At 42.6% G+C, this 26,903-nt stretch overlaps 2 protein-coding genes across 4 annotated transcripts; both read left to right on the top strand.

The window, feature by feature from the left end:
- The first annotated feature begins 89 nt into the window (after positions 1-89).
- On the top strand, positions 90-13,136 carry LOC105854169 (zinc finger protein 30 homolog). Of its 3 annotated transcripts, XM_012730531.1 has the most exons (6): positions 90-188; positions 636-707; positions 3,549-3,634; positions 5,517-5,643; positions 6,483-6,581; positions 10,833-13,136. In XM_012730531.1, the coding sequence occupies exons 3-6, from the start codon at positions 3,626-3,628 to the stop codon at positions 12,200-12,202; spliced, it is 1,605 nt and encodes a 534-aa protein (XP_012585985.1). In that variant the 5' UTR covers positions 90-188; positions 636-707; positions 3,549-3,625; the 3' UTR covers positions 12,203-13,136. The 3 variants fall into 3 exon arrangements, with proteins under 3 accessions (XP_012585985.1, XP_012585984.1, XP_012585983.1); XM_012730530.1 differs by lacking the exons at positions 90-188; positions 636-707; positions 3,549-3,634 and having other exon boundaries at positions 5,499-5,643; positions 6,486-6,581; XM_012730529.1 differs by lacking the exons at positions 90-188; positions 636-707; positions 3,549-3,634 and having other exon boundaries at positions 5,499-5,643.
- A 6,078-nt stretch (positions 13,137-19,214) lies between these two features.
- LOC105854171 (zinc finger protein 345-like) lies at positions 19,215-25,867 on the top strand. The gene is given in 4 exon segments (XM_012730540.1): positions 19,215-19,297; positions 20,083-20,132; positions 24,078-25,521; positions 25,523-25,867. Coding segments are annotated over 2 exon segments (1,398 nt in total). The 5' UTR covers positions 19,215-19,297; positions 20,083-20,132; positions 24,078-24,156; the 3' UTR covers positions 25,556-25,867.
- The last annotated feature ends 1,036 nt before the right edge of the window (positions 25,868-26,903 follow it).

The following is a 26,903-nucleotide window of genomic DNA, read 5'->3' as shown; positions in this document are numbered from 1 at the left end:
GGGCTGGGCGCTCCTCCCACCCCGCGAACCCCAGTCCCGGCCCCCGGCCCGCGGTGGCCGCTGCTTTCCGGGAGGAGCCCGCACTGGAGGTCCGGGCTGCGGATCTGGAGCCTCAGGCCACTATGAGTTTCCGCGGTCAGGGCCAGCGGTCCTGAGGCTGGGACGGCGTGGGGTGAGCTCGCGCGGCTGTAAGTGGGTGCCGGGCCGGGTTTGTGGGCGCGGCCTGTTCTGCGGTGGGAGATCCTGAGACCCTACGCATCTCCGTCCTTGTTCAGCCACCTAGGCCGGGCGGGAGGGAAGAGGACCGAGAGGGAAGTCGAAAGTGGCGCCCCAGAATGAAGGTCCCCCGCCAGGCGCTCGATCGAGATTTAGGGTGGGCCTCTGGGGTCTGGGAGCACCCCCTGGACTGAGAAGACCCGACCGGCCTCCCGGGTGGGTGGGCAGTTGCGGTGTCCGAACTACAGCGTGCCCGGAGCTGCGGACCCCCACGCGGTGACCGTGGAACTACTCCCGTCCCCCCCATTTCCATCCGTGCGCGCGGGTGGGGGTAGCCAGGGTCTGGGGGCACGGCGGCGGGGGTGATGACCGAGTCAAGAAAATCTGGGTTGTAACGAACCCCGTTTGCACCCCCACAGCCCTGCCAGTCCCCGGAGAAGGCCTTTGAAGTGAAGCGAGTCGTTGCTCCGTCTCCAAAATCGGGGTTCTGTGTGAGTTTGTGCTGTTCCTTTGTTTCCGTGAAATGCGTTGGACTTTCAGGAGACGAGATTGCTGGATTTCGTTCTCTTGAAATGTCCTGCTTATGAGTCGTCTCCTCTTTGAGTTGGGTGAGGGAAATGAGGATTTCCTTGCAAATTTAAAGGCATCTCATCTAAGGGCTTGAAGGCAGTTTCACAGCGCACACTGCTCTGAAGGCAGTGTTTTTCCAAAGGATCCCTGATGAAGGAAATACCCCTGCTGGAGGTTAATGTGCCTCTTTGTTTTCGATTGTGATTTGTTAAGGATTAACCTGAGGGTTAGATCTTTCTAAAGATTCCTGAGTAAATATGAGACCCCCCCCCCAAGCCCAAAAGAATGCAGGAATAGTACATTTTGGTGCCAGCAGAGGCAGCTAGTGATTCGGTAGCATGAGTTTGTTTCGTTTTTGACAAATAAAAAATTGAATATATTTGAGGCCTATCACATTGGTAAGTTCAGAAATCCCAAGGTAAAGCCAGCGCATCACCATAGTACTGGGTAGAGTTTATTAATCACAGACAATAGGAACACTGGAAGCACTCAAAACAAATATGGAACAATTCTCAGTGTTTTGTTATGAAACAACTTATACAATAAGAGTGGAGGCAGCTTATTCTTCCCAGTGATTGGTGATCATAGAATTTTCTTAAATGATAGGGAACTGGTTAGTGGTTACCTCTTAACCAACTGGGGAAACAGTTTAAGCTTGGCTTAAGATTTCCAAAAGTGTAAATAAGAAATGACCCAGGTCTAGTTAGGCTTGCAAATCAAGCTGTATTAAAGTTTGTTTGTATGATGAAATCACTTTTGTCTGCTCAGGGAATTTTCCAGGCTGGTCTCTTTTTTTTTTTTTTTTTTTAATTTCAAAATTACATTGTGAAAGAGAAAACTTATGTATAGTAACTATGCCATATTCAGGACTTAGTCATTTTTTTTAAACTTAATCAATTTTTAAGATTTTATTTTATTTTTGCACAGAACTGAGGCATGAGACCAGAGGTGGGAGAGGGTGAGAGAATTCACCAGCATGAGGAGCAGTAAAGGCAGACCCACTGAAATACACTGCTGAGGGGAGCAGCTGGTGAAACTGCAGCAGTCTGGGGTGCCTTGTGAGTCAGCTCCCTGCGCTGAAACTTAACCCCTAGGCCACCAAGGAGGTCCTAGGACTTAAACATGTAGAACTAAGTTTGTCTGGGGCACGCCTTTGGGTGGAAAGAGAGAGGCTGACTGAGAAAAAACATAAAACAAATGTATAACATTTATAAAATGTGTAACATATAAAATGCAAAACATAAATAAGTATATAAAATATAGTAAAGCACTTAAATAAATAGCACTAAAATAATAGCACATACTTGGGTCTTGTTAGGTTTCAGATCACTCCCTAAAATGTGTACAGGTAGAGTCTTTATGGGGATTTTAAAGGACTGAATGGGGTGGAGATAGACTTGTAAAATTTGTTTACCAAGAATTAGAACTAGGTACTAGAGTACATTCCTGAGAGCTCACTGGATTTTAGTCAAACTGGCCTTGGTTACTATGGAAAGAAAAGAAAAAAAAAATTATCTTTGCACTGCCTGTCAGTAAGTATTATTGTTCCTTTAAAAGATTTATTTATTCATACAGAACTGGGGTATAGGCCCGAGGCTCAGGGGCGGTGAGAGGATTCACCAGAGACAGAGCGGGGAGCAGAACAGGCAGATGATCAAAGTACACTGCTGAGGGGAGCAGCGGGTCAGGAGAGGTCTGCAGCGCCATAAGGTTCAGCTAAGCTCCAGGGTGGGGATCGAACTTGCTCTGAAGTGGCTGCGGCTAGCTTGCAGTGCTGCGCTTTTTAACCCCCTGTGCCACCAGGGAGGGCCCCCAATATTATTTTCTGACATACTGCATTTCCCCCAGCTTTGTTGGTCCCATTATAAACACTCCATGCATCATGTTTACTCTTTTTATCATATCCCAAGTGTCCATTACCTTCCCCCAGTCTTTAGTAATAAGAATTATCATCAGTCTTTCAAATCTACTATCTGCTGCTTTTATAAACATCTAAGTTACTAATGGGTTTTGAGGAGAATTATTCATAGTCAGGCTCTGCAGATTCACTTTCTCAGCCAACAAGGATGGGTTGGTGAGTTAGATCTGGCAGGCAGGACTGACGATTCTGAACAGGAGAGTGGGTAGAGTTCCCAGCAAAGTCTGCGTCAAAGAGGCCTGCCGGGCAGTGTCCATACAAATGGGTCTCAAATTGTGGTGTCTGGACCAGCAGAGTTAGTATATCACCTGGGGACATTTTTCAAATGCAGATTCTCAAGCCCCATTCCAAATTACTGAATGTCAAGTTTTCGGAGTGACCCCTGCAAAGGGTGTTATAATACGTCTTTCAGGTGACTCTGACCACTGAGGTTTTAAAAAAATCTCAAGTCACACCCTGTATCAGTTAAATCAGAATGGTTAGCAGGTAGAAGGCCAGCTCAAGTATATTGTAAACATCCGTAGGTGATTCCAATGTGCAGCAAAGTTTGGGAAATTATTGTCTACACTAGGTTCTATTCTAAACTTCAGAGAGCAGCTAGATTTCTGAGTTTTTGGAAGACAGTTCTTGTTTAAAGGGGGCGATAACCATTTCTCAGTGGAATGACAAGGCGGGAGGGGATCGCGGTGGATATGGTCAGGACAGAGTGGACAGCCCATTCTCTGGTGCAGGTCTGCCTCCCTGGTGGGGGCTGAACTGAAGCCCCTGCTGCTGCTAAAGCCACGGGACTCGAGCTTCCACACAGGAGAGTCTGTCTTCATCTGTTTGTGTATTCTTCCCCCAGCTCCGGCTTCTGGGGACTTGGCTTCTCCAGTAAATGATCCACGAGAAAAACTGACCAGTTCTTGCAAGTCTGAAATCATGGCTCATGTAAGTTAGTGTTTCACTCTACTGGAAATGCTGTACTTTATTTCAGGCTACGTGAACATTCTCATTAGTTACCCTGAAACTTCCTTGAGCCCCATTCAGCAGCTCCTCCCCGTCTCTCTCATTCTCCTGTGTGTCCCCTCTTCTCCATCTGTGTCCATGTGTGAATTCACCAAATTATTCAGTGTCTCATGTGTGTTTGATCTTAGTCTAGAGCAGAGATAAGCAAAAATGAAGTCCTTAGAGAGATTATTTGATCTAAGCTTTTCAAGATTAGAGAACACTTCAGAGGAACACTTCTGAAAAGAATTACAATGCAAGCTACATGTATAATTTTAAATTTTGTAGTAGTCACATATTAAAAGTATAGGACATGTGTTTTCTTAATTCAGAAGGCAACATGTCATTCTCATTAAAAAGTATAAAATAAAAAAAATAATAAAAAAATAAAAAGTATAGAATAACATGCCAGTAGGAAAACAAATTGAAATGTAACAGCCATTAGCAAGAGCTCATTGAGGAAAGTGCTATAAAAAGAAACCAAGAAAAATGCCAGAAGACTATGAGATTCATACTCTTTCAAACAAGCCAACTACACCTCTGTATACAATGGCACATGAACAGAATGTTTTTTCTGTAATGTACAGAAATGTAAGTTCTTGTTAATATAAGCAGGTAAATGTGTCTGTGACAATGACTGTACCACCCACAGAGTGGGTGGGAGACCCACTTATGGATTCTGGGGACCATGCGGGCTCTGATTCCCTGATTAGGAGCGTGGGCATTCAAGCCAGAATGGAGAAGGAAACATAAGGACGAGACAAAGGTGAATGGCCCTTCTCTTCTGTCTTAGCAGCCCTTAGATGGAAATCACCTTTGCAGACATTCCAGTCGCCTTTAAAGAGGCTTTGGTTCAGCTCTCAATTCCCGATTGCCTGATGCAGGGTGTGAAGAACAGACCCGAAGGCGTAGTCTTGAACAAACCTGTGTGCTCTGAGTACGCTTGGCGCTCTCAGCCCATGTTGGGGACCCCAGTCCATCACTCTTTGCGGAGGAAGTCCTAACTCCTCCTTGTCATTAGCCTTCATCTTCCTGGCTCGGTTTTCTCATCTTCCCACACTGGCATGACACCACCCCTCAAGAGTTTGTAGCCCCCACCCAGCAGTGATGGGTTGATGATAGCTGCACTCAGCCCCAGAAGTCTTAAGTCTGCAGCAGTATCAAGCATAGAGATATGATTGCCAAGTGTTGCTTTTTATCAGTAAAAAACAAAAGCCAGAGCGCCCATCTATTCTGCGAGGTTTTCTAGAGCATTCTGGACGGGCCGCTTCGGGCTGGTGTGTTTCCTTGCTTTCTGCAGGTAGTTCCATCTTAGATCAATCTTGAACACTCTGCTTTTTAAAAACAGACTTTCAGGTTATTTGGATGGGGGAAGAGGTTAGAGTAAATCACATTTATTGATAATGTTTTGGGGGCCTGTGACAAGCAGTGTTTTGTAACACATTTCAATTGATTACAAAATACTGATCCTGGAAGTGAACAGATCTGGAAGTGAGTAAAACTCAGTATCCACAGTACACATCTGTCGAGTGCAGAAATGAGCATCTCTGAAAATTGGATGAATATCCTGGCAAGGGATTGTTTTTCTTTTAGCAATATAACATAAAACAGAAAAAGTAGTACTTAATGAGCATACTGAATGCTTACTTTGTAGTAGGCATTTTCCTCTAGTTCGTGTGCCCACTAGATTTTGAAGGAATTATTTTTCCAAAGAGGGGGAGTGGGAAGGACATGTAACACAGATGATGTTACCCGCAAAGCTGAAGTGTTGCCCGTTTACATAAATAAATATTTTTACAAATAATCCATGGGTTTCTCATTTCAGGATTTGGTCCTGTTCAGAGATGTGGCTGTACACTTCTCTCAGGAGGAGTGGGAGTGCCTGGATTCCACTCAGAGGGATTTGTACAAAGATGTGACCTTGGAGAACTACAGCAACTTGGTGTCACTGGGTAAACTTATCTCTGGCTACTAATTTAGGAATTCACAGAACTGAATGTTAGGGCTGACTTTTAGAAACTAGCTGAACATCTGCTTTGTAGTCTGGGACCAGGTACCTTCAGCTATTCGTGCATTAAATAGGACTTCAGTGTCCCTCATAATGCAGTGACTTTTATCTCTTCTTTTGCCTTTTCTATAACTGCTTCTCTTTAAAGATGACTGGACTAAATGCTTAGCTACTCAAAGCAAAACTATTGTCAAAGAAAGCTGGTTTAATACTCCTGTGAGATGGTCCTACTCACTCACTTGCAAAGTAAGTTGTTAGACAGGTGTCTGGCGCGCTGACACAGTGTATGTCAGCACTTGGTTAAAACTCAAGTGGACAGCTCATGGATGGGACAGATACATGTTATCTTTCAGTTCATGATGCAAAGATTCCAATATATGAGCTTTGCACTGCCACTGGATGAGTATCCTAGCAAGAAACTATTTTTCTCTCAGCAAATAATCATAAAACAGCAAAACTAGAACCTAATGAGCATATCTTGTGCTTGCTTTGTCGTAGGCATTCACTCAACTCATTTTTATTATTCCCTTTTTACAACTGAGAAAACTCAGGCTCTGGAGGTTGGATGACAGAAGCAGGACTTGAAACTAGTGTTCGCCATCATTTCTTCTCTGAAGTGACAGAGTCTGTCGAGGTTTAAATTTAGTCAGATTATGTTCCTACTTCTGTGTTCTTGTGATCCTGAAATAACTCTGAACGTCAATCTCATTAATCTCACCCTTTGTTCTAAAGGTTTCATCAAGTAAATAATTCCATTATTTTTCCTTTTTTTTTTTTTCCAAGCAGGATGTTCCATTTCTAAGCCAGATGTAATTACCCTACTGGAGCAAGGGAAAGAACCCTGGATGGGCGTGAGGAACGAGAAAAGAAGCTGGAGCCTAGGTGAGCATGTGGTAACCACAGAGCTGCATGGTTAGTGGCACGGTCCTTAGTACTGATTATGAAGACCAGACCTGAAACCCTGAAAAATCTCACCTGTGCTTCTTCTTACTGCCTGTTTCTTCACTCCCAGAGCTCCCACTCATTCTAAAGGGGGCTTTGGGGACCTTTCTTCCCTAATGACAACCATTTAGCCTATATTTTGGGTTCAGTTCCTTTCTAGGTCATCTTTAGTATTTTGCCTTTTATTTCAGCATTCATTGGCTTCTTTTCACATGGTAGTAAGGAAGTCATGTAATAAACAAGTAAACAAATGGGTCACCGGGTATCATGAAGTGACTAAGATTTATGGAGAAATCCCTTAAGAATGTGGCAAGAATGGAGTGGTAAGACTATGGAGGAGTAGTGGAGAATGAGGTGATTTTAGGTAGGGAAGAGGAAACAGCTTAGACTCCAGCCCATCAAAAACAGAACCTTCCAGGCAACTATACACATACCTGATGTATTGCTGTGCATGGAATATGCTTCACCTATAAAAACTGAATGATACTAATAAAGTGTCCACTGAATGATACTAATAAAGTGTCCACTGAATGATACTAATAAAGTGTCCACCATTGGAAAATATTAGAGAACAAACTTACTTGGGAAACAAAAATTTAAAAGAAATGTAGTATGTACCCTGTTCCTTGGATAAGTCCTGTCATAAACACAGAGGAGTGAATGAGCTGCGCCTTCCCCAGTGTGGTGAGAGTGGAATGGGGTGTGCAGTGGCCAGGACTGGTGCAGGTCAGTGGTTGTTGAGGCTCTCGCATAAATACGCGAACGCTTCAAATACTGTTGTGTCTACTTTTGTGTCTGTTAGAAGTGCTCTATATAATATGATTTTGCTTTATTTTAAAATTAGTGGGAGATAGAAAAAAAGAGAGATGAGGCAGTGGTGAATATAAGTATATACCACTATTTTTGGAGGCATCTTGCCATAAAGCTGACATAAAAAATGGGTATAAGAAATATATTTTAAGAGGTGAGATAGTAGAACATATTTATAGAGTGAAGAGTAATGATTTCAAAGAGAGGGAACTTGATGGAGAGAAAGGGTCACGTTAGGGCCCTCCCTGGTGGCGCAATGGGATAAAGCACAGCACTTATGAAGCTAACGCAACTACTGTAGCATGAGTTCGATTCCCGGCCAGGGAGGTGACCCACACAGCACAGCAGACTTCTCCTCTACTACCTGCTACTGCCCTCAGCAGTGTCTTTCAGTCCATCTGCCTGTTCTGCTCCCTACTCTGTCTCTGGTGAATCCTCTCACTGCCCCACCCTGTACCTCTGGGCTGTACACCAGTTCTGTATGCATAAATAAATAAATCTTTTTTTATTAACTAGACCTTCAGTAGATGGGAAAGTAGGAGCCAATTTATAAAGGAGAATCGTGTATAATAAAAAAGGGACTTAGGTTGATGGCATAATGTGACAAAGGGAGACTCCATACTTTTTCATTCAGTGGCTTCTGACTTCTTGGTGAAGTAAACAGTAGGCTATCAGCAGATTATGCAGTATGTCACTGGAGTTTGGTATGGATTATTCAATAGTACTGATGCTCAGAATTACAGTTCTGATCTTCGGGTTTAATGTATCTCTTGACACATCAACCTTGTGATTAACATGACGAGAGTTGCCTCCATCACAAATACTGGGTTGTTGGAAGAGTCACACTGCACTTTTGTGTGAGAAAGAGAAAATACATCATGGCTTTTCTCACAACCCAATATTCTGTATTCTGATTCATCTTATATCAGCAAAATTAAGAGATTAAAGTCATATCAGGAAACATAATTTTATGATCAGATAATTTGCTCCTCATTTTCTTTTTAATTAAAGTTGATACTTACAAAGGGCAAGGCCTTGTTCCTTTCACGTTGATCTAAGTAGATATTAGCTCATTATTGGTCATTTTATAGATCACTTATGTCTTATTAAGGCTGATCTGATCACACTAGCTTTATTTTCTGGAGTAAAGCCCTTTGATCTAATAGAATCCAAACATTACATGGGTAATATTTACCATCTATCATAAATGTTGATACCTTCAAATTTCCCATCTGGGTCCATCTTTGGATGTTTGGTCCAGCCTTTTATTTCAGTTTAAATCACCTGTGTGGTGTGTTGTGCCTGCTCCCAGTTTCAGTTTAGTTGAAGTAGAGCCGCCCTTGCCCCTGGGAGCAGACCCTGGGTGGACTCAGTTTCCCAGAGTGCATCTGCCCCGCCTCCCTGGGCCTCCCTGGACCACCTCTAGTGCGGTGTGCAGCGCTCTCCCACCCTTCAACGTTGGTTTCATAGCGAGGGGCATATCTGATCACAGCTCAGCTGTTTTTACTGCAGTCTTCCATCTCTTAGAATGGTCAACGTTCCCGGCTTCCTCTGACATGACCATGACGTCATGACGGTGCCTTCACGAAAACCTCAGGCTCACCACACTGCAACTGTTTTGTTGCTTTAAGCAAACCTTTTTGATGGGTTATTTTTTATATCTTGTTCTACTTTGTTTCTTGAGTAAATACGATTATTTTGTCATAAGTTTATACTTATTTATTTTGTGATTACATCTTTTCTTCCATCGTATTTCCCATTGTTTAATTTTTCAGATGCCAATTTGTATGGGTCTTTATGCTGAACAGTTTATCATTTTTTTGGGCAAATGTTTTGGCCATTTTGATATTGACTGAATTCCCTTGTGGAGTACTGGCTTTTAATACTTATTTTACAAGTATATCCTTTGAAATTGCTATCTTATCACACGTGCAATACTTTATAAATAGCAGCCGAAGAAATATTAACTCCTATTAAGACTGTTGGCTAATTACTGGTCATTTATACTTCATTTCTTATTTGTCAAAAAAATTCTTACAAAATTACAGTAGGGGCTTTCCTGGTATCACCGCTATAGCCTGAGCTCAATCCCCAGCCAGGGAAGTACCCACATGGCACCGCAGACCTCTCCTGTCCTGCTCGCTGCTCCCCTCAGCCGCGTATCTCAGTACATCTGCCTGTTCTTCTCCCCAGTGTGTCTCCAGTGAATCCTTTCACCCCACCCCCACCTCCACTCTGCAGAAGTTTTGGCTATGAAGAGAATATAGGGAGAGCTATGAATGAGTAAAGCAGGTCAAGTATTTGTAACAGAAATGTGTGTAGTTATATAAACTCAAATGAAGATAAATCAGTAGCACCTTTCGTCACTTTGGCTGTGAAAGCAGGAAAAACGTCACTCGTGACTGCAAAGTGGAAGTAGCTGCAATGGTGACAGCTCTATTTATAGTAGCGGGAGAAAGGGGAGGCTAAGGTATCAGAAAGTAAGCATGTACTCTCCACATGTGTTTAACTGGAATAGTTTAGATGTGCTTTTGTTTGCTATTCTAGGTATTGATAAAAATAATTTTTTTAAGGTTTATTTATTTATGCATATAGAACTGGAGTACAGGCCAGAGGCTCGGGGTGGTGAGAGGCTTCACCAGAGACAGAGAGGGGAGCAGAACAGGCAGATCGACGAAGTACATTGCTGAGGGGAGCAGCGGGCAGGTCAGGAGAGGTCTGCCACGCCATGTGGTCACCTCCTGGGCAGGCAGGAATCAAACTCATACGGAATGGCTTTAGCTTCTCAGTGCAGTGCTTTAACCTACTGCGCCACCAGGGAGGGCCAATAAAAAGAATTTTTGATTGAACTGTGTGGGGCTGGAGGCATTCTCACAGGGCCTATTATCATCACACTTGGCTGCGGCACTACTTTGTGCTGGAGGGTTGTTAATGATAAGTGAAAGACTGTTTTCTGCCCTTGGCAACTTGTAAGGTAAGAAAATAGAGACGTGGTAGCCAGTGAACCGTACTAAAAAAATGCGATGATTGTGACATTCTAGGAACTGAGAGAAAGTAGGAGTCGTAGGGGCAAAGGGAACAGATGAGATAGTGACTGCTGTCCATGGTGAGGTGTTTGTACTTCACTCTAACTGAGAGAGAAATCATTTAGACACACAAGAGATTCCCCAACTTTGGCATGCATCCAAATGATCTGACCTTACCTCATTTTCATCATTTCTCTAAGGTTTTTTGAAAGTACATGACTATTTTAGCATTTTTTAGTCTGTCTATTTCAACTTGGCTTTATTTCTGTTGTTCTATGTATTCTAAACTTATTACCTGGTCATTTACTTTTTCTGGAATAATAAAATAGTGTGTGTTTATTTGGTTTTCTTTCAGATTTGGAGCCCAGGAATAACTCAAAAAATTTATGTAAAGGAAAAGGTATCTGTGAAATAAGTTTATCTCAGTGGGAGATAATGGAAAGAATTAGAAGACGTGGCTTTGAAGATTCCTTTTTCAGCAAAGATTATGTATATAAAAAGTTAGTGGGACAAGGAGGTCCCCAAAAGGGGTATTTCAGAGAAGTGAAAAAAGCCACCTCTGAAAAAATGTCTACTTACAGAAAACTCAAACCAATTACTCTCTATCAGAGAATTCATAATAGAGAGAAGCCGTATGAATGTGGGGAGTGTGGGAAGGCTTTCCGGGTGCGCCAGCAACTTACTTTCCATCAGAGAATTCATACTGGTGAGAAACCCTATGAATGTAAGGAGTGTGGAAAAGCTTTTAGGCAGAGTGCCCACCTTAGTCGACATCAGAGAATTCACACTTCGGACAAACTCTGTGAATGTAAAAAATGTGGAAAGATCTTTACATGCGGGGCAGATCTTCGAGCACATCAAAGAATTCATATTGGTGAGAAGCCCTATGAGTGTAAGGAGTGTGGAAAGGCATTTCGAGTTCGAGGACAGCTTAATCTCCATCAAAGAATTCACACTGGTGAGAAACCCTATGAATGCAAGGAGTGTGGGAAAACCTTTAGACAGTATGCACACCTCACTCGCCATCAGAGACTGAATATTGCTGAGAAGTGCTATGAATGCAAGGAATGTGGACAGGCTTTTCTGTGCAGTACAGGCCTTAGAATACATCACAAACTTCATACTGGTGAGAAACCCTACCAGTGTAAGGAGTGCGGGAAGGCCTTCAGAGTGCGGCAACAGCTGACTCTTCATCAGAGGATTCACACTGGAGAGAAGCCCTATGACTGTAAGGAGTGTGGGAAGACCTTCAGTCGGGCCTATCACCTAACTCTCCATCAGAGAATTCACACGGGCGAGAAGCCTTATGAATGTAAAGAATGTCAGAAGTTCTTTCGTCGTTACTCAGAACTCATCTCACATCAGGGTATTCATATTGGAGAGAAACCTTATGATTGTAAGGAATGTGGGAAAGCCTTTAGACTCTTCTCACAACTTACTCAACATCAGAGTATCCATTTTGGGGAGAAACCTTACAAATGTAAGGACTGTGAGAAGACTTTTAGACTGCTCTCTCAACTTACTCAACATCAAAGTATTCACACTGGTGAGAAACCCTATGATTGTAAAGAATGTGGAAAGGCCTTCAGACTTCATTCCTCACTTATTCAACATCAGAGAATCCATTCTGGTGAGAAACCATATGAATGTAAGGAGTGTAAGAAGGCCTTCAGGCAGCATTCCCACCTAACCTACCATCAGCGAGTGCACAGTGTAACTAAATAATCCTTAGAAAACTTTCCATTGTGAATTTTGTGTTTATAGACAATAAATTCTAGAGAAGTTTCTGATGGTAGGATTCACTTTTGTTTCATGCACGTGATGAACTTATTTCAGTGAGAGAATATGTTACTTGTATGCATTTGTGGAAGTCTTTCATCCTCATTTCCATTCAACCCACATTAAACTTTAGGACACTTGTTTTAGGAAGAAACACTTAAAGTAGTGAATGGGAACACTCTCACTCTTAACCATTAATATATAAGGGAGAAATTTTGAATATTTTCAGACTCCCAACAAACCTACCAGGTCGTACCAACATGGGAATGTTTCAAGGAGCAGGAAACCTGGGATGCCAGTGTTACATAATATTTAAAAAGTTATGTCAATAGGTGTGATAATTGCGCTGCAGTTATTAAAAATGTATGTTAGAGAGGAATTGTGACGTTTATATACTAATGATTAGATACAACGTAGGAGTTTCCTTTAAAATGCTCATGTGAAAAAGAAATGCGGCTGGATAGCTTAAGTTTGTCAAAATGATGGAAAGATAAGGCGTGGGTATGTGGTTTGTTTTGTTTTTGCTGTTAAACCTACTTCTGTGTATTTGAAATTTTTCCTTATTTCTTTTAAAGATAAAATTAGTACGAAATTATAATCAGTTTGAAGTGTTTTTTAAATATCTACATGTCAACAACCCTTCACAGTGAGATAGTAAAGATGCTCTATTTTATTTGTGAAATTATGATTGAGGATCTAGATTTTATCAGCTCACCTATTGCTACATCTATTATAGAGTCAGTCACAAAGCACTGAAATGGTAAATGAATGAGTAAATACAAATAAAACAATTGCTACAACGACATGAAAGCAGATGGGGCCACCTCCATTGTCTAAGAAGAGGTGGCTAGCACGATGTTGAGCCTTTGAACTTGAGCTACTGCAAAACTGAAATGTAGCTGTTTGAAATTAAATGCCTACATGCACATGAGGTTTAGAAGACTGAGTTTTTTTTCTAAAAAAGCAAAAGCAGTGTATTTCAGTTTTTCAGCATTTCTCCGGTGTGACTGGGAGGCTGATACGCAAATGGACTGCACCGTCACAGGACCCAGAACCCAGTCTGAGTGTTTCTGCACCCGGTTTATGTACTTCCTTGTGCAACCTTGCTTACACCCTGAGTCATGCTGTTTCTAGCCTCATAAAAGTTATCCCACCTTTATACTTGATAGTTTTCACAGACTGTGTTTAGCCTGGAGCAGTCTGGGGGTGCAAAGATCACGTCCACTCAGTCCTGTTGCATTCAAGCTTGCGATGTCTCACAAAGTAAAATTCTTTTATAAATTGTATTTTCTATACATTTTGCTGTATTTTATATGCATAGGGACACTCAACCAGAAATGAAATCCTTATGAGGCTGCTTGTAGAAAAATGACTTTAAAATTCATAGAAGCCCTGCTATTTCACTCCACGTTGGCATTTTCAGGGCAGTGCCATATAAAACATTTGATGTTTCTATCGATCAGGCCCTTTATATCTTTGAGAATCGCTTGGTACCTGGAAACACTGACCTAGAACCCTGTCGATTTCCTTGAAATTGTATATGAGAAATCATCAATTGGGGTCATTAATATAATGTGATTTTTCTTGGTCACTCTTAAGATGATGGCTTACCTCTAAGGATTTTTAAATACTGATCAAGCCTCACATCCCTAGAATAAGCCAATGGCTCATGTAAGCTGGTATGCCACTGTAAAATTCCATCATTTCTAGAGTTACAAACACGTTTTTCATTTTTCGTCCTAAGACATCAGTCCTAGCTCCACAAGAGCGCTGATGTTAAGAAGAGCAGGATATGCACCCCCATGTCTATTGCTGCTTTATTTACAACAGGAAAGACATGGAATCAACCCAAATGCCCAAAACTAGATGACTGGATTAAAAAGATGTGGTACACTATGGAAAAGTGTTTGGGGGTTCCTCAAACTGCTAAACATGGAGCTTCCATATGACCCAGCAATCCCACTCCTAGGCATCTACCCAAGGACACAAAAACACTGATTCAAAAAGATACCTGCACCCTTATGTTTATTGCTGCATTATTTACAACTGGAAAAACATGGAATCAGCCCAAATGCCCAAAAGTAGATGACTGGATTAAAAAGATGTGGTACATATACACAATGAAATATTACTCAGCAACCAAAAAAAAAAAAAAACATACATGCCTTTGCAGCAACATGGATGGGGCTGGACAAGATCATGCTTAGTGAGATAAGCCAGAAAGAAAAGGAAAAATACCAGGTGGTTTCACTCATAGTAGGAGTATAATGGACCAGGGGAGAAAATAATAATAGTAATGACAACTATATACCAGAGACATTTTACGGGGATGGAGTGGGAAGGGGATCAAAAATGGGGTGGGGGGAGTGCATAGGACTATGGTGATGGCAAATGGGCGATTTGGTGATGGGAAGCCCACGGGGATTACAACTGAGATGGAAAAAGGCACAAAATGATGTAAAAATAAACTTATTTTTTGAAAAAGAAGGGCAGGATAGGGAGAAAAGGAGACAATGAGAGATAAGTGGTGGTGGTGGGAAATAGTTTTAAAATAATAAAATTCCTTGCCTACATTTAAAAAAAATAAACAGACACATTCAAAAACACTAGAGCTAGTTCAGAGTGGAATTCTGAAAAAGTCCAAGTGACCCATTTAGAAACAAAGGAAAGAGAAATGAATAAAGAAAAATCATAAAATGGTATATTAAACCCCTAATAAGTCAATAAGTATAATAAATACAAATAGCCTAAATATGCCAATTAAAAGATAAAGATTAGTAGAGCATGTTAAAAGATACAGTCCAACTATATGCTGTCTTCATTAAATTTCACTCAAACACATCCTGATACCATTAGGATGAAAATAAATGTGTATCAATCATTAATAATTTTAAAAAGCAGGGGTGGTAGGATGAACATGAAATAAGAGACTTCAGAGTCCCTCCCTGGTGGCACAATGGGTTAGGGCGCAGCTTTGCAAGATAGTGGCAGCCGCTTTAGTGTGAGTTCAATCCCCACCCCAGAGCTGACCCACCTGCTTCTCCAGTCTCACCTGCGGCTCCCCTTGGCAGTATATTTCAGTAGATCTGCCAGTTCTGCTCCCTGTTTTGTCTCTGGTTAAACCTCTCACCACCCCTGCAGCTCTGGCCTGTACCCCAGTTCTGTGTGCGTAAGTAAATCTTTAAAAAAAGACATCAGAGGTAAGGAAATAACCAGAAATGGAAAGGTACAATGATGAATGTGTCCTGCTGCAAGAAGTCTCAGAGATTTTAAATGTACATGAACCATTACATACAGTGTATCAAGAGTTGCAAAATATGTGAAGGAAAAGCTAATAGCACTGAAAGGAGAAATGGACAAATCCACATTATAAGGGGAGATTCCAGCCCCCCTCAACAACTGAAAAAACAAGCTAGAAAGAAAATCAGTATGGACACTGAAAAACTTAATGCCGTCAACCAAAAGGATCTCACTAGATACCTCAGACCTTAGGAGGATGAGGAAAAACTGAACAAATGTGCACACATGGATTTGCTAAGTTGCATGCAATGGACCCATTTCTGAGAAAACACAAACAACCAGCTCACACAATGTGCAAGAGGTAATGTGACTAGCCATAGAACTGTTGAGGAAATTGAATAAAAACTCACACCAAAAAATTGGCTAGCTAGATAGTTTCACACAAGATTTACCAAACATTTGAAAAAGAACAGACATCAACCTCATATTAATCTATTCCAGAAAACAAGAAGGAACACTTCCAAATTCACTTTGTGAAGCTACTATCATCTCAACCTGGAACTAAAACCAGAAAAGACAGGAAAAAACCCTGTAAATTAGCATCCTTTATAAATATGCAAAAATATTTAAAATATCACTAAGTAGAGTCAGTTCTATACATAGCAATACAGAATATTATCAAATAGAATCTTTTATACAAGAATTATACAATGACCAGAAATGTAAAGCTGGCCTAATATTGGAAAATCGATGTAAATTATCCTATAAAAAGTTTAAGAACAGGAGCCATCCCTGGTGGCACAAGGGGTTACATCTCAGCACTATGAAGCAATCCACAGCCACTGCAGCAGGAATTCCATCCCCGGCCAGGGAGCTGACCCAAAGGGCGCAGCAGACCTCCCCTGACCCACCTACTGCTCCCCTCAGCAGTATTTCATTAATTTACCTGTTCTATTTGCCACTCTGTCTCTGGTAAATCTCCTCCCCCCCCACACCAACCTCTGGCCTGTACCCATTCTTGTATGCATAAATAAAAATATATGCAAAAAAATCAGCTCACTGTCCTGTCAGTCACACCATCACCTGGGCAGTGCTGCCCACCTCACAGGCCTACAGCCTGAGGCTGACCTGATCACGAGGGTGGCCCTGGTCTCTGTGTCATTTCCCCTCAAACCCGCACTTCCAGAAGTGTGGTATGAATTAATTTTTTCAGCAGTGAATGACAGTACACATCTCATCCCTGCAAACATACTCTAGCTCTCTTCCTCAGGGCTTTTGATTAGTCTCCCCCCCTTTTGCTCTTTCCTCTGCAGCTAATACTGCCACCCCATTGTACGAATGGGACCTGAGCATGCAAGAAGAGGAAGTAAACAGAACCAGTTCTGAGTCTGGCGGGAGAGGCAGACCTAGGCGGACCACAGCCTGAGCATCAGCCTGCGATGCTCCACCACGTCCCAGCTCACGAGTCCCTCCCCTAAAAGCTCCTCCCTTCCCCACAGTGAGATGTCACTGGCCACATTACAAGAGTGGACGTGTGTGGGGCCGGTTACGGAGCCCCTAGGAATGCGCCCTATCCGGGGCACAACTGTGAGGCTGATTGGACATTCACTGAGTTACTGAGGAAGGTTTTAAGGACGAGCTGCCTGACAAGAACTGGCCATCGGGTCAGAGGCGGCCTCGGTGAGGGGGCGAGTCCAGTGTGGGGAGTGGAGAGTGAAGAGGTGCAGGTGACCTGAGGATCAGACTGGTGGGTGGGCCAGGCTGAAGCTGTGCGTAACCCTGGGGAGACTGCAGGTGTGTAGTGGCTCTGCCGCCATCTTGTGGACATGGGAAGAATTGCAATAACTCTGATCTGCGGTCCTTGTCTCACCTGTTGTTTATTAAAAAGATTTTGTTTATGCACACAAGAACTGGGGTACAGACCAGAGGTGCAGGGGTGGTGAGAGGATTCACCAGAGACAAAGTGTGGAGCATATCAGTCAGACTGACGAAGTACACTGCTGAGGGGAGCAGTGGGAGAGTCAGGGTAAGTCTGCTGTGACATGTGGGTCAGCTCCCTGGACCTGGGAATCGAACTCGTGGGGGATCAAACTCGTGCTGAAGCAGCTGCACCTAATTTAATAGTGCTGCGGTTGATATTAACCCGTTGTGCCTCCGGGGCGGTTTTTATTAACCCGTTGTGCCTCACCTGTTTTAATTTACATTTTAAAAGAGCAGGTTATTAAGAAAGGGAGAAAGGTAAGCGGCACCTGTACAGTCACAAGCGGTCACAACCAGCTGCTGTTCTGTCTCATCAGTCAGCATAATCTGTGGACATTTTATATGGTCTCAGACCCCGTAGGTGCTCGTGAGTCCCTCCCCTACAGTGAGAAGTCACTGCCTCCGATTATAGCAGTTTGTGTCAGAATGTTTACTACACGGGGGCCACCTTTGCAGTAATTCATAGAAGCTGGACAGTTTTGATTGTATTGGTGTTTTGTGCCAGACAAACGTTGGAAATCTGAACAGTTTATATTAAAAATGCTGTAACTTGTTAGCTCAATTATGTAGCTTTTCCGCCTTAACACCGAAGCTCCAGGAAGATTGCGATTTACCACAATTAAGAGGAAACGTGTTTTGGGAAGGGTTCAGAATCTGCCACCATCTCAGCCATGAGACATACAGGTTGATCACACACATACTCACATCCATTCAGAGAGATCCTCACTCAAACTTACCCCACACTGTGCACGCACAAAGATGCAGCCAAACATGCCCAAGACTGTCAATTCCCGCCCCCCCCAAAGTCATATATCATGTAGAACGCCCCTCACACGCACTCCTCTTACCCGCGTGTAGTTTCTCTTCCCCCAGGCACCCAGCACCTAGGTCCACAGGCTTCCGCACGCTCGGCCCTTCCTCGCCCACTCTCACAGACCTCCTGCGCCGGCTGACTCCTCTCTTCCCAACTCCTTACCTGGCCGGTCCCAGGGGCTCGGGTCCCGCTTCAGGTTCGTTCTGCAGGCTCTGGCGCACGCTCCGCAGTCGCATCCGAGCGCTCGCGGGACCAGGCGGAATTGCACGCAGCATCCCGGACGCTCGACTAACGCGGCCAGGCCGCCTCGGTGCTCCGAGCGCGCAGGTACCTTGCCGGTGTCCACCCAGCCCCGATGCAGCCCCTGATGCATTTCCAGGAGGTGGGCGTGGGTGTCAGGTGTATGCAAGGTGTGGCCGAAGTCTGTGGGAGGCGCCTGGGGGGCCGAGTTGCGCCGAAGAAAAACTGCACGTTCAATGTTTAGGAGTTCTCACTGCAGCAGGGAAGACACTGAACTCAACTTGGAATATGGTCGTGGCTGGGAATTTGTAGCCAATGGGCAGTAAATCGCAATCAGTGGCAGGAAAACGAAGTAGTCGAGAGTGGGGGCTCTTCTGCAGGAATTCTCAGTTCAAAGGCTCAGTCCACAAAGGGGCTCAAAGAAGCCTGAGTAAGGTCTGGTCCAGGAACCCGTGCCAGCCTCCAAAGCGCGGCTCAGCTGGAGGATGCAACTGTAGCCAAGTCCAGGTTCTCCGCCAGCGAGATTCTCGATGACTCGGAGTCGGCTTCCTGCAGCGGGCGCTCTGGACTACACTTCCCAGAAGCCCCTGGGTCCCACTCCCACTCGCGCGAGAGCTAGCGAGCAGGAGGCGGGGCCTCGTGGCTGGTTCGAGCGGACTGGGTCCGGCTTCTGCCCGGGAGGTTGCAGGATTCGGTTTGCTGGGCTGGAGCGCCGCGGAGCTGCGCGGTCCGGAGGCGGGGTCGGTGAGGCTGCCCGGAGCCCGGGGGTAGGTCGGGCGCGTCATTCTGGAGCCTCCGGTCTGCACTGGGGTGTGGGGAGGTGGAGGGAGCCAGCTGAGACGGGGAGATTGCGAGAAATGTGGCTGATGGTGATTGTGTTGCTGGTCTGTGTGACCGAGTGTGGAGCTGTGAGGGCGGGGGGAAGGTTTGATTTGCGGGTTTGATGGTGCAAGTGGTTGGGGTGTACTCGTGTGATCGGTCGTGACACGAGCGCGATCGCGATCTCTTTCTGTCCTTGTAAATCTCGGTGTGTCCGTGTCCCCGAGGTTGTGTGGTGCTGAACTGCGGGATGTTGTAACTGTGCAGGATGTGTGTTCCCGCTGTCTGTGTGCGTTTGTCATCTTGTTGCTTTCGCTTACCTGTGAACTGCTGGCACTGTGTCACTATGATGTGTGGCGCTGGGGATGTGAGTGTGGGGCACCCTGAGGTGTGTGCCTGCGTGCGTGGCCGTGAGCAATACACTGCGTTTAGGTTTGGGGTGCCCGCGACCCCGTGGTGTGAACGAGTTTGTGTGACCGGTTCATATAGCACTGCAGGTGTGAGGCGCCTTTGTCTGTGCTTTTGTGACTCCAGTCTGTCCCCAGAGAATCAGAGCTCAGGGACAGACTGCCCAGAGCCGCAGGGACCTGCTCTTGCTGGGAGTGAGCGGGACGCCCGAAGTTCCTCAGATCTGTATCTGTGGGTGGTGGGCGGTAGGTGGACTAGGGCTCCCCAGAGCGCCTGGTGTTTTCTGACTCCTGTCTCCCTCCCCCGCTGTGCCCTGCTTGCCCAGAGGCCTCCGAGTGAAGAATGACTACTGGACATCCGCGAGGCATCTGCAAGGTAGCCGTTCCCTTGTTTCCTGAAATCCCCTTTTCTTTGCCAGGACAGGACTTGTTTTCCTTCTCTTGAGAACTTCTTGTGCATCAGCTGACCTGATGCCAGGAATTTACCTTTTGAGAAAATGTGACTGGTTGCAAACACCAACCCACACCTCACCTCATGTTCTGTTACTAGTTTAAGTGGCTAAATATTTCTATGTACTCTTTTTTTAAACTACTGCTTCCTTCTAATTATAAAAGTAAAACATGATCATTTTAAGGGTCCCAAGATGGCAGAGCTGCAGTGACTTTTGGAGGTAGGGAAATACTATACTATTCAAAATTCTAGCAAGCATGTAAAATACTTCAGTGACAACCAGAAAAGCATAGGAGTTCCTACTGCAGAAAATTTAGATTCCCCATAGAAACCACTGCTAACGTTTTGATATTTTCTTCCCAGTGTTTTATGTACATACATAAGATTTTTAAAAATTTGATCCAGCATTTTTAGTACGTTTTCATATAAAATTGAATTTTATAAGTATTATCTTATACAATTTAATTTTTAAAACATTCTTAGGGAGTATATTTATTTGAATGTTTCTGACTTATTTTTTTTTCTTTGACCTTAGTACAGAAATGGTGTAAAACAGCCATTTATGCAGTTTAACAAATAATTCTAAAGTTCCTAAAAGGTGTAGCCAGGTTAAAAAATTGAGTATAGGGCCCTCTCTGGTGGCGCAGCGGGTTAAAACCCACCACTAAGAAGCTAAAGCCACTTCTGCATGAGTTAGATCCCCACCTGACCCAGCAGTGACCCTCAGGGCCCGAAGACCTCTCCTGGCCCGCCCGCCCACTGCTCCCCTCAGCAGTGTACTTCATCAGTCCGCCTCTTCTGCTTCCTGCTCTATCTCTGGTGAATCCTCTCACCGCCCTTGTACCTCTGGCCTGTACCCCAGTTCGGTATGCATAAATAAATAAATCTTAAAAAAAATATTGAGTATAGCCATCACTAGAGGTCCCCTTCACAACCAAATCACAGCTGTGCTCCCCTGGTAACAACTGTCTCATCATTTTTGCCTTTCATGAGAACTTCAGTAGCTACATCCCAGTTCCAGTCTTGTTTCCTACCTTCATTTGAATACACGTTTTGCATCTTTTTCATAAAAAAAGTTTGAGCTTCATGTTTTCTCTGTGTCCTACAGCTATAATTTATTGTATTCCTTTGCTGTATTTATATTGTTCCATTGTATGAACAGATCACAACTGGCTGCTTATCTGTTCTTCTCTTGATGGACATTGTACCTGCTGACAGGCAATGTCACCATGAACATTCTGTGTACATATTTTGGTGCACAAGTGTTTCTTTAGCACCGATGTGATTTAATTGTGAGAACTAAGGTTCATACATTGTTATACTAGATAATGCCCAAGGTCCTCTGGAGATGTGCAAGTATTTTATTTGCACCACCAATTTATGGGGGTTCCTCTTGCTCTACCTCCACGCCAGTCTAGGCTGTTAGCTTACTTTCAAACTTTTGTCAGTTGGTGGCTGTCTAAGGTAATCACATTTAATTGATGTTTTCATTATTACTAATGACATTGGAAACCAATTCTTGGTCACTTGGATGTACTCTTGAAAACTGCATTATTATTTTGCCCATCTTTAATTAGGTGGTTTTCTCTAGTTCATATGTATATATGTATATCTTCTGTATATTAGGCTCTTCTTTGACATATGTGGGCTAAATATTTTATTCTATTCTGCCTGGGCTTTTTTGTCTAGGTAGCTTTTGATGGAAGGTTCTAGATCTCAATATAATGAAATCTTTTCCAAATTTCCAAATTTCTTGTTTAAGAAATTTTCTATAATCTTGAGGTCATGAAGGTCTTGTGTCCAACTTTGTGGCTTTTGTATCTATGGCTTTATACTTCTTGGAACTGATTTCTATAGGCAAATAGGAATCACATAATCAATTGTATAGTAATTCCCTTTTGTGTCTACTGCCGGAATCTGGGCACACAGATAATGACCAATCATAGAAATAAATTTTTGTCTGGGTTTTTGATACTAATTAAGACACTGTGGGGCCCTCCTTGGTGGTGCAGCAGGTTAAAGCACAGCACTAAGACACTGTAACCTTTGTGTATGATTTTTTTTTCTTTCATTCTTAGCTTCCTTAAAGAACTTTTTAGAAATGGGAGGATATAAAAATAAGATACAGATTTATATATAAGTAGATATTTGGCTTTCAAAAGCTCAGATAGAGTAAATCTTGATTAAGTGCTAAGTTACAAGAACAGTACAAAGTATTCTTGTATACACTTTACTCTGATTCACTGTTTATATTTTGCTTCATTATAATCATTCCATTGTAAAAATGAAGGTTTTTTTTTTTTGTACACACATATGAACAAATGCACACACAAACACTGTGGACATATGCCCTTTACTCCTAACTACTTTAATGTGTTATGTCCTGTAAATGAGTGTTTTCTTTTATATCCCGTTTTTTTTTTTTTTTTTTTTAAAGATTTATTTATTTATGCATACAAGAGCTGGAGTGTGCGCCAGAGGCATGGGAGCAGGGGTAGGTAGGTGGGTGAGAGGACTCGGAGACAGAGTGGGGAATAAAACAGGCGATCTACTGAAATACACTGCTGAGGGGAGCAGCTGGTGAGACTGGAGAGGTCTGCTGCACCATGTGGGTCAGACGCTCCCTGGCCGAGGATCGAGCTCTTGCAGCAGTGGCTGCGGATAGCTTCATGGTGCTGAAACTTTAGTCCCTGCACCACCAGAGAGGCCCCTTAAATTCCTTTCTTTGTTTTTTAGGGGGAGGAAAAAGGATCAAAAGAGGGGAGAGAAGAACATAAGGGGCTATGGTGATTGTTCACAGGTGAACCGAAGGTGGGAACTTTATGGGAATACACAATGATGTAAGTATATAAATAAAAAAATAAACAAAGCCCTTTTTTTTGTGTGTGGCATATCACTACTCCAAACTGCAACTACCTTACTGCAGTATGGGTGATTTCAGAACAATGCAATAATCATCAGAGCTGGGGTTCAGAATTATTTTCATCCATTTTATAATCTTCGGATCATAACCACAAAAGAAACCTCTCCACTGCTCAGTCCAGTTCATTCAACAAATTAACCTGTGGACATGATACTCTGTATCTGGAATAACTTTTTCTTCTACCTACTTCACATTATATCCAATTTATGTTCATTACACAGTAACCAGATTTTCCTCCCAGATGTAGACACTTAATACTCCAAACGACCCTAAGAAATAGGTATGCATATGCTCTATTTTTTCAAGATTTTATTTATTTATGCACACAAGAACTGGGGTGCAGACCAGAGGTACGAGGGGTGAGAGGATCCACCAGAGACAGAGTGGGGAGCAGAACAGGCCAACTGATGAAATACACTGCTGAGGGGATCAGCGGGGAGACAGGAGAGGTCTGCTGTATCCTGTAGGTCAGCTCCCTGGCTGGGGATTGAACTTGTGCTGCAGTGGCTGTGGACAGCGTCATCATGCTGTGCTTTAACCTGCTGCACCACCAAGGAGGTTCAAGCCCTTTTTTTTTTTTTTTTAATAATACCATGCCCTATTTTTACATGTATATGACACTAGATTTATCCTCTAACAAAACAGAATGGAGCCTGGACATTTGTATATTTATTAACTCCTCAAAAAATCTGGGGAATTTTTGTCTAAATCATGAGATAGGATCAACTGACTTATTCTGTTTTCCTAAATACATCCTTCAGCTACCAGTGTGACTTTTCATTACTCTGATTTCCTTATTTATTTTTCAAAATCTCCAATCATATTTGAAAACTGTATCAGTCACTCACTTTTTCATGTTAGTTATAGTTCAGTCTTTCATATCTGTTATAAAAGCTTCATTTCTCCCAGAACACACAAAAAAGTGAATGTTTTCTATTTTCTTTCAGACTGTGAATCAAGGTTGAGACCATGAAATCATTTCTGACAAAGGATATATATGGAATAGAATCATTCTGATGGGAGATAATGGAAAGACTTATAAAAAACAGCATTGAGTGTTCAAGCTTCAGAGGTGACTGGGAATATAAAAGCCAGTTTGAGAGAAAGCAGGAATCTCAGGAAGGACATTTCAGTCAAATGATATTTACTCCTGAAGACATGCCCACTTTCAATACCCAGCACCAGAGAATTCATACTAATGAGAAACTCCTTGAATGTAAGGAATGTGGGAAGGACTTTAGTTTTGTTTCAGTCTTAATTCGACATCAGCGAATTCATACTGGTGAGAAGCCTTATTTGTGTAAAGAATGTGGCAAGGCTTTTGGCAGTGGTGCAAACCTTGCTTACCATCAAAGAATCCACACTGGGGAGAAACCTTATGAATGTAGTGAGTGTGGAAAGGCCTTTGGTAGTGGCTCAAATCTCACCCACCATCAGAGAATTCACACTGGTGAGAAGCCGTATGAGTGTAAGGAATGTGGAAAGGCCTTTAGTTTTGGATCAGGCCTTATTCGACATCAGATAATTCACAGTGGTGAGAAGCCTTATGAATGTAAAGAATGTGGGAAGTCCTTTAGTTTTGAATCCGCCCTGACTCGGCATCACAGAATCCATACAGGTGAGAAGCCTTATGAATGTAAGGATTGTGGAAAGACCTTTGGTAGTGGTTCAAACCTGACTCAACATCAGAGGATTCACACAGGTGAGAAACCCTATGAATGTAAAGCTTGTGGGATGGCCTTCAGTAGTGGTTCAGCCCTTACTCGGCATCAGAGAATCCACACTGGTGAGAAACCGTATGTATGTAATGAATGTGGGAAGGCCTTTAGTTTTGGATCAGCCCTGACTCGGCATCAAAGGATTCACACTGGTGAGAAGCCTTATGTGTGTAAAGAATGTGGGAAAGCTTTTAATAGTGGCTCAGACCTCACTCAGCACCAGAGAATCCACACTGGTGAAAAACCCTATGAGTGTAAGGAGTGTGAGAAAGCCTTTAGAAGTGGCTCAAAACTTATTCAACATCAAAGAATGCATACAGGTGAGAAGCCCTATGAATGTAAGGAGTGTGGGAAAGCCTTCAGTAGTGGCTCAGACCTTACTCAACATCAAAGAATCCACACTGGGGAGAAACCTTATGAATGCAAGGAGTGTGGGAAGGCCTTTGGTAGTGGTTCCAAACTTATTCAGCACCAGCTAATTCACACTGGGGAGAAGCCCTATGAATGTAAGAGGTGTGGGAAGGCCTTCAGTAGTGGCTCAGCTCTTAATCGCCACCAGAGAACACACACCAGTGAGAAGCCCTATGGAGGTAAGGAGTGTGGGAAGACTTTTACTGCTGGTTTGAGCCTCGGTCAACATCAGAGAACTCACAGCAGTGAGAAACTTTATAAACTGTAAGGAAGTTAGGAGGGCTTCAGCAACATAAAGTCACACTAGTGAGAATCTGAATTAGAAAATCTAAATTGGAATTAGTGGAATATGTGGTTAAAATACAATATTTAGGAAAATTCGTACTAGTGAGAGTCCCAACAAATGTAATTAAGGTGCAAATTCCTTATTTATGCTTTCCCAGTCAGTCACTTGGAGAGAATTCACACAGGGAAGAATTGGACTGTGAAGAAACAACTACTTGAGTATCTTTATCATCACACCTTCATTGATTTTGGAAAATTTATACTTGTGAATTGAGAAAACCTTTCATTGTATTTCAGCTACATTTTAAACATTGAAAATTTCATTTTGGGGTTACCCTGATACTTTTATTTTTTAAATGTGTTAATTTTTGTGGGTTATGCAGAATTTATGATTTCAGAATTACTTTATTTATTGAAATTTACTCTCCTTCCCATTCTTATCCAAATAGGTCAAGTAATAATAGATAGGTTTACTCAATAATCCAATTTTTGTATTTCCTTATTATCTGATGGTAAATTATATTTTTATACATATAAAACATGGATATCAGATCAGTGTTTTTGAAATTTGCCTATCTGTGTTTCTATTTGTATCTTATTCTGTGTTGGCTTCACTATTACTTTTAAGTATCATTTACTATCTTGCAGAAATGTACATTTTGTATTTGGAAGATTATTTTGGAAGTTTATGCTTTTTTGCAAAACAATTTTCCTCCATAAAATGTACACATTCACAAAAAAGATAGTTACCTGTAATCCTAACAGTCATACTCAGTCAGACTTTTAGAGCAAATCCTCTAAGACGACACTGTCATTGTTTTTAATATTCCTTGTCTGTAAACATACTGTTACTATTTTGTTGATTTTAAATATTCATCTGTTTATCAAACCACTCTTTTGTCAAATATTGAAACATTTCCCACTTATAAAGAGTTACCATGATGGCCCTTTTTGAATGTGTCTTCTTTATTTTTTATGTGCACATCTTTTATTTCAAAGACAGTATGTGGCTCCCTTTGCTTGTAAAAGATTTGCACATTACAGCTAAAACCAACATCCCTGGCCTTAGCTGCATCCTCAGCATTAACGACCTTATTATTCAGGTCCTTTTATATTCATATACGTAACGTGTAGATGGTAATGTCGGCATTCACATACTAATTACGTGTGGGTTCTGTAAGTGTGCCTGTCACATAAAAAAAATTGACTGAGATTAATCATCATTGTCACTCTGTTTATAGAAAAAAACTAAGCTGTGATTTATATATCGCTCAATATCAAAGACATTATAATGCACAAATATTCTTATAATGAATATAGGTGTTTCTTACTGAACAAAGGATACTTCAGCTAAAGAAA

This window comes from Condylura cristata, unplaced genomic scaffold, assembly GCF_000260355.1.
Source record: "Condylura cristata isolate star-nosed mole 26May11 unplaced genomic scaffold, ConCri1.0 scaffold00028, whole genome shotgun sequence".
NCBI classification, from domain to species: domain Eukaryota; kingdom Metazoa; phylum Chordata; class Mammalia; order Eulipotyphla; family Talpidae; genus Condylura; species Condylura cristata.
This window is presented reverse-complemented; position numbering and strand designations above follow the sequence as displayed.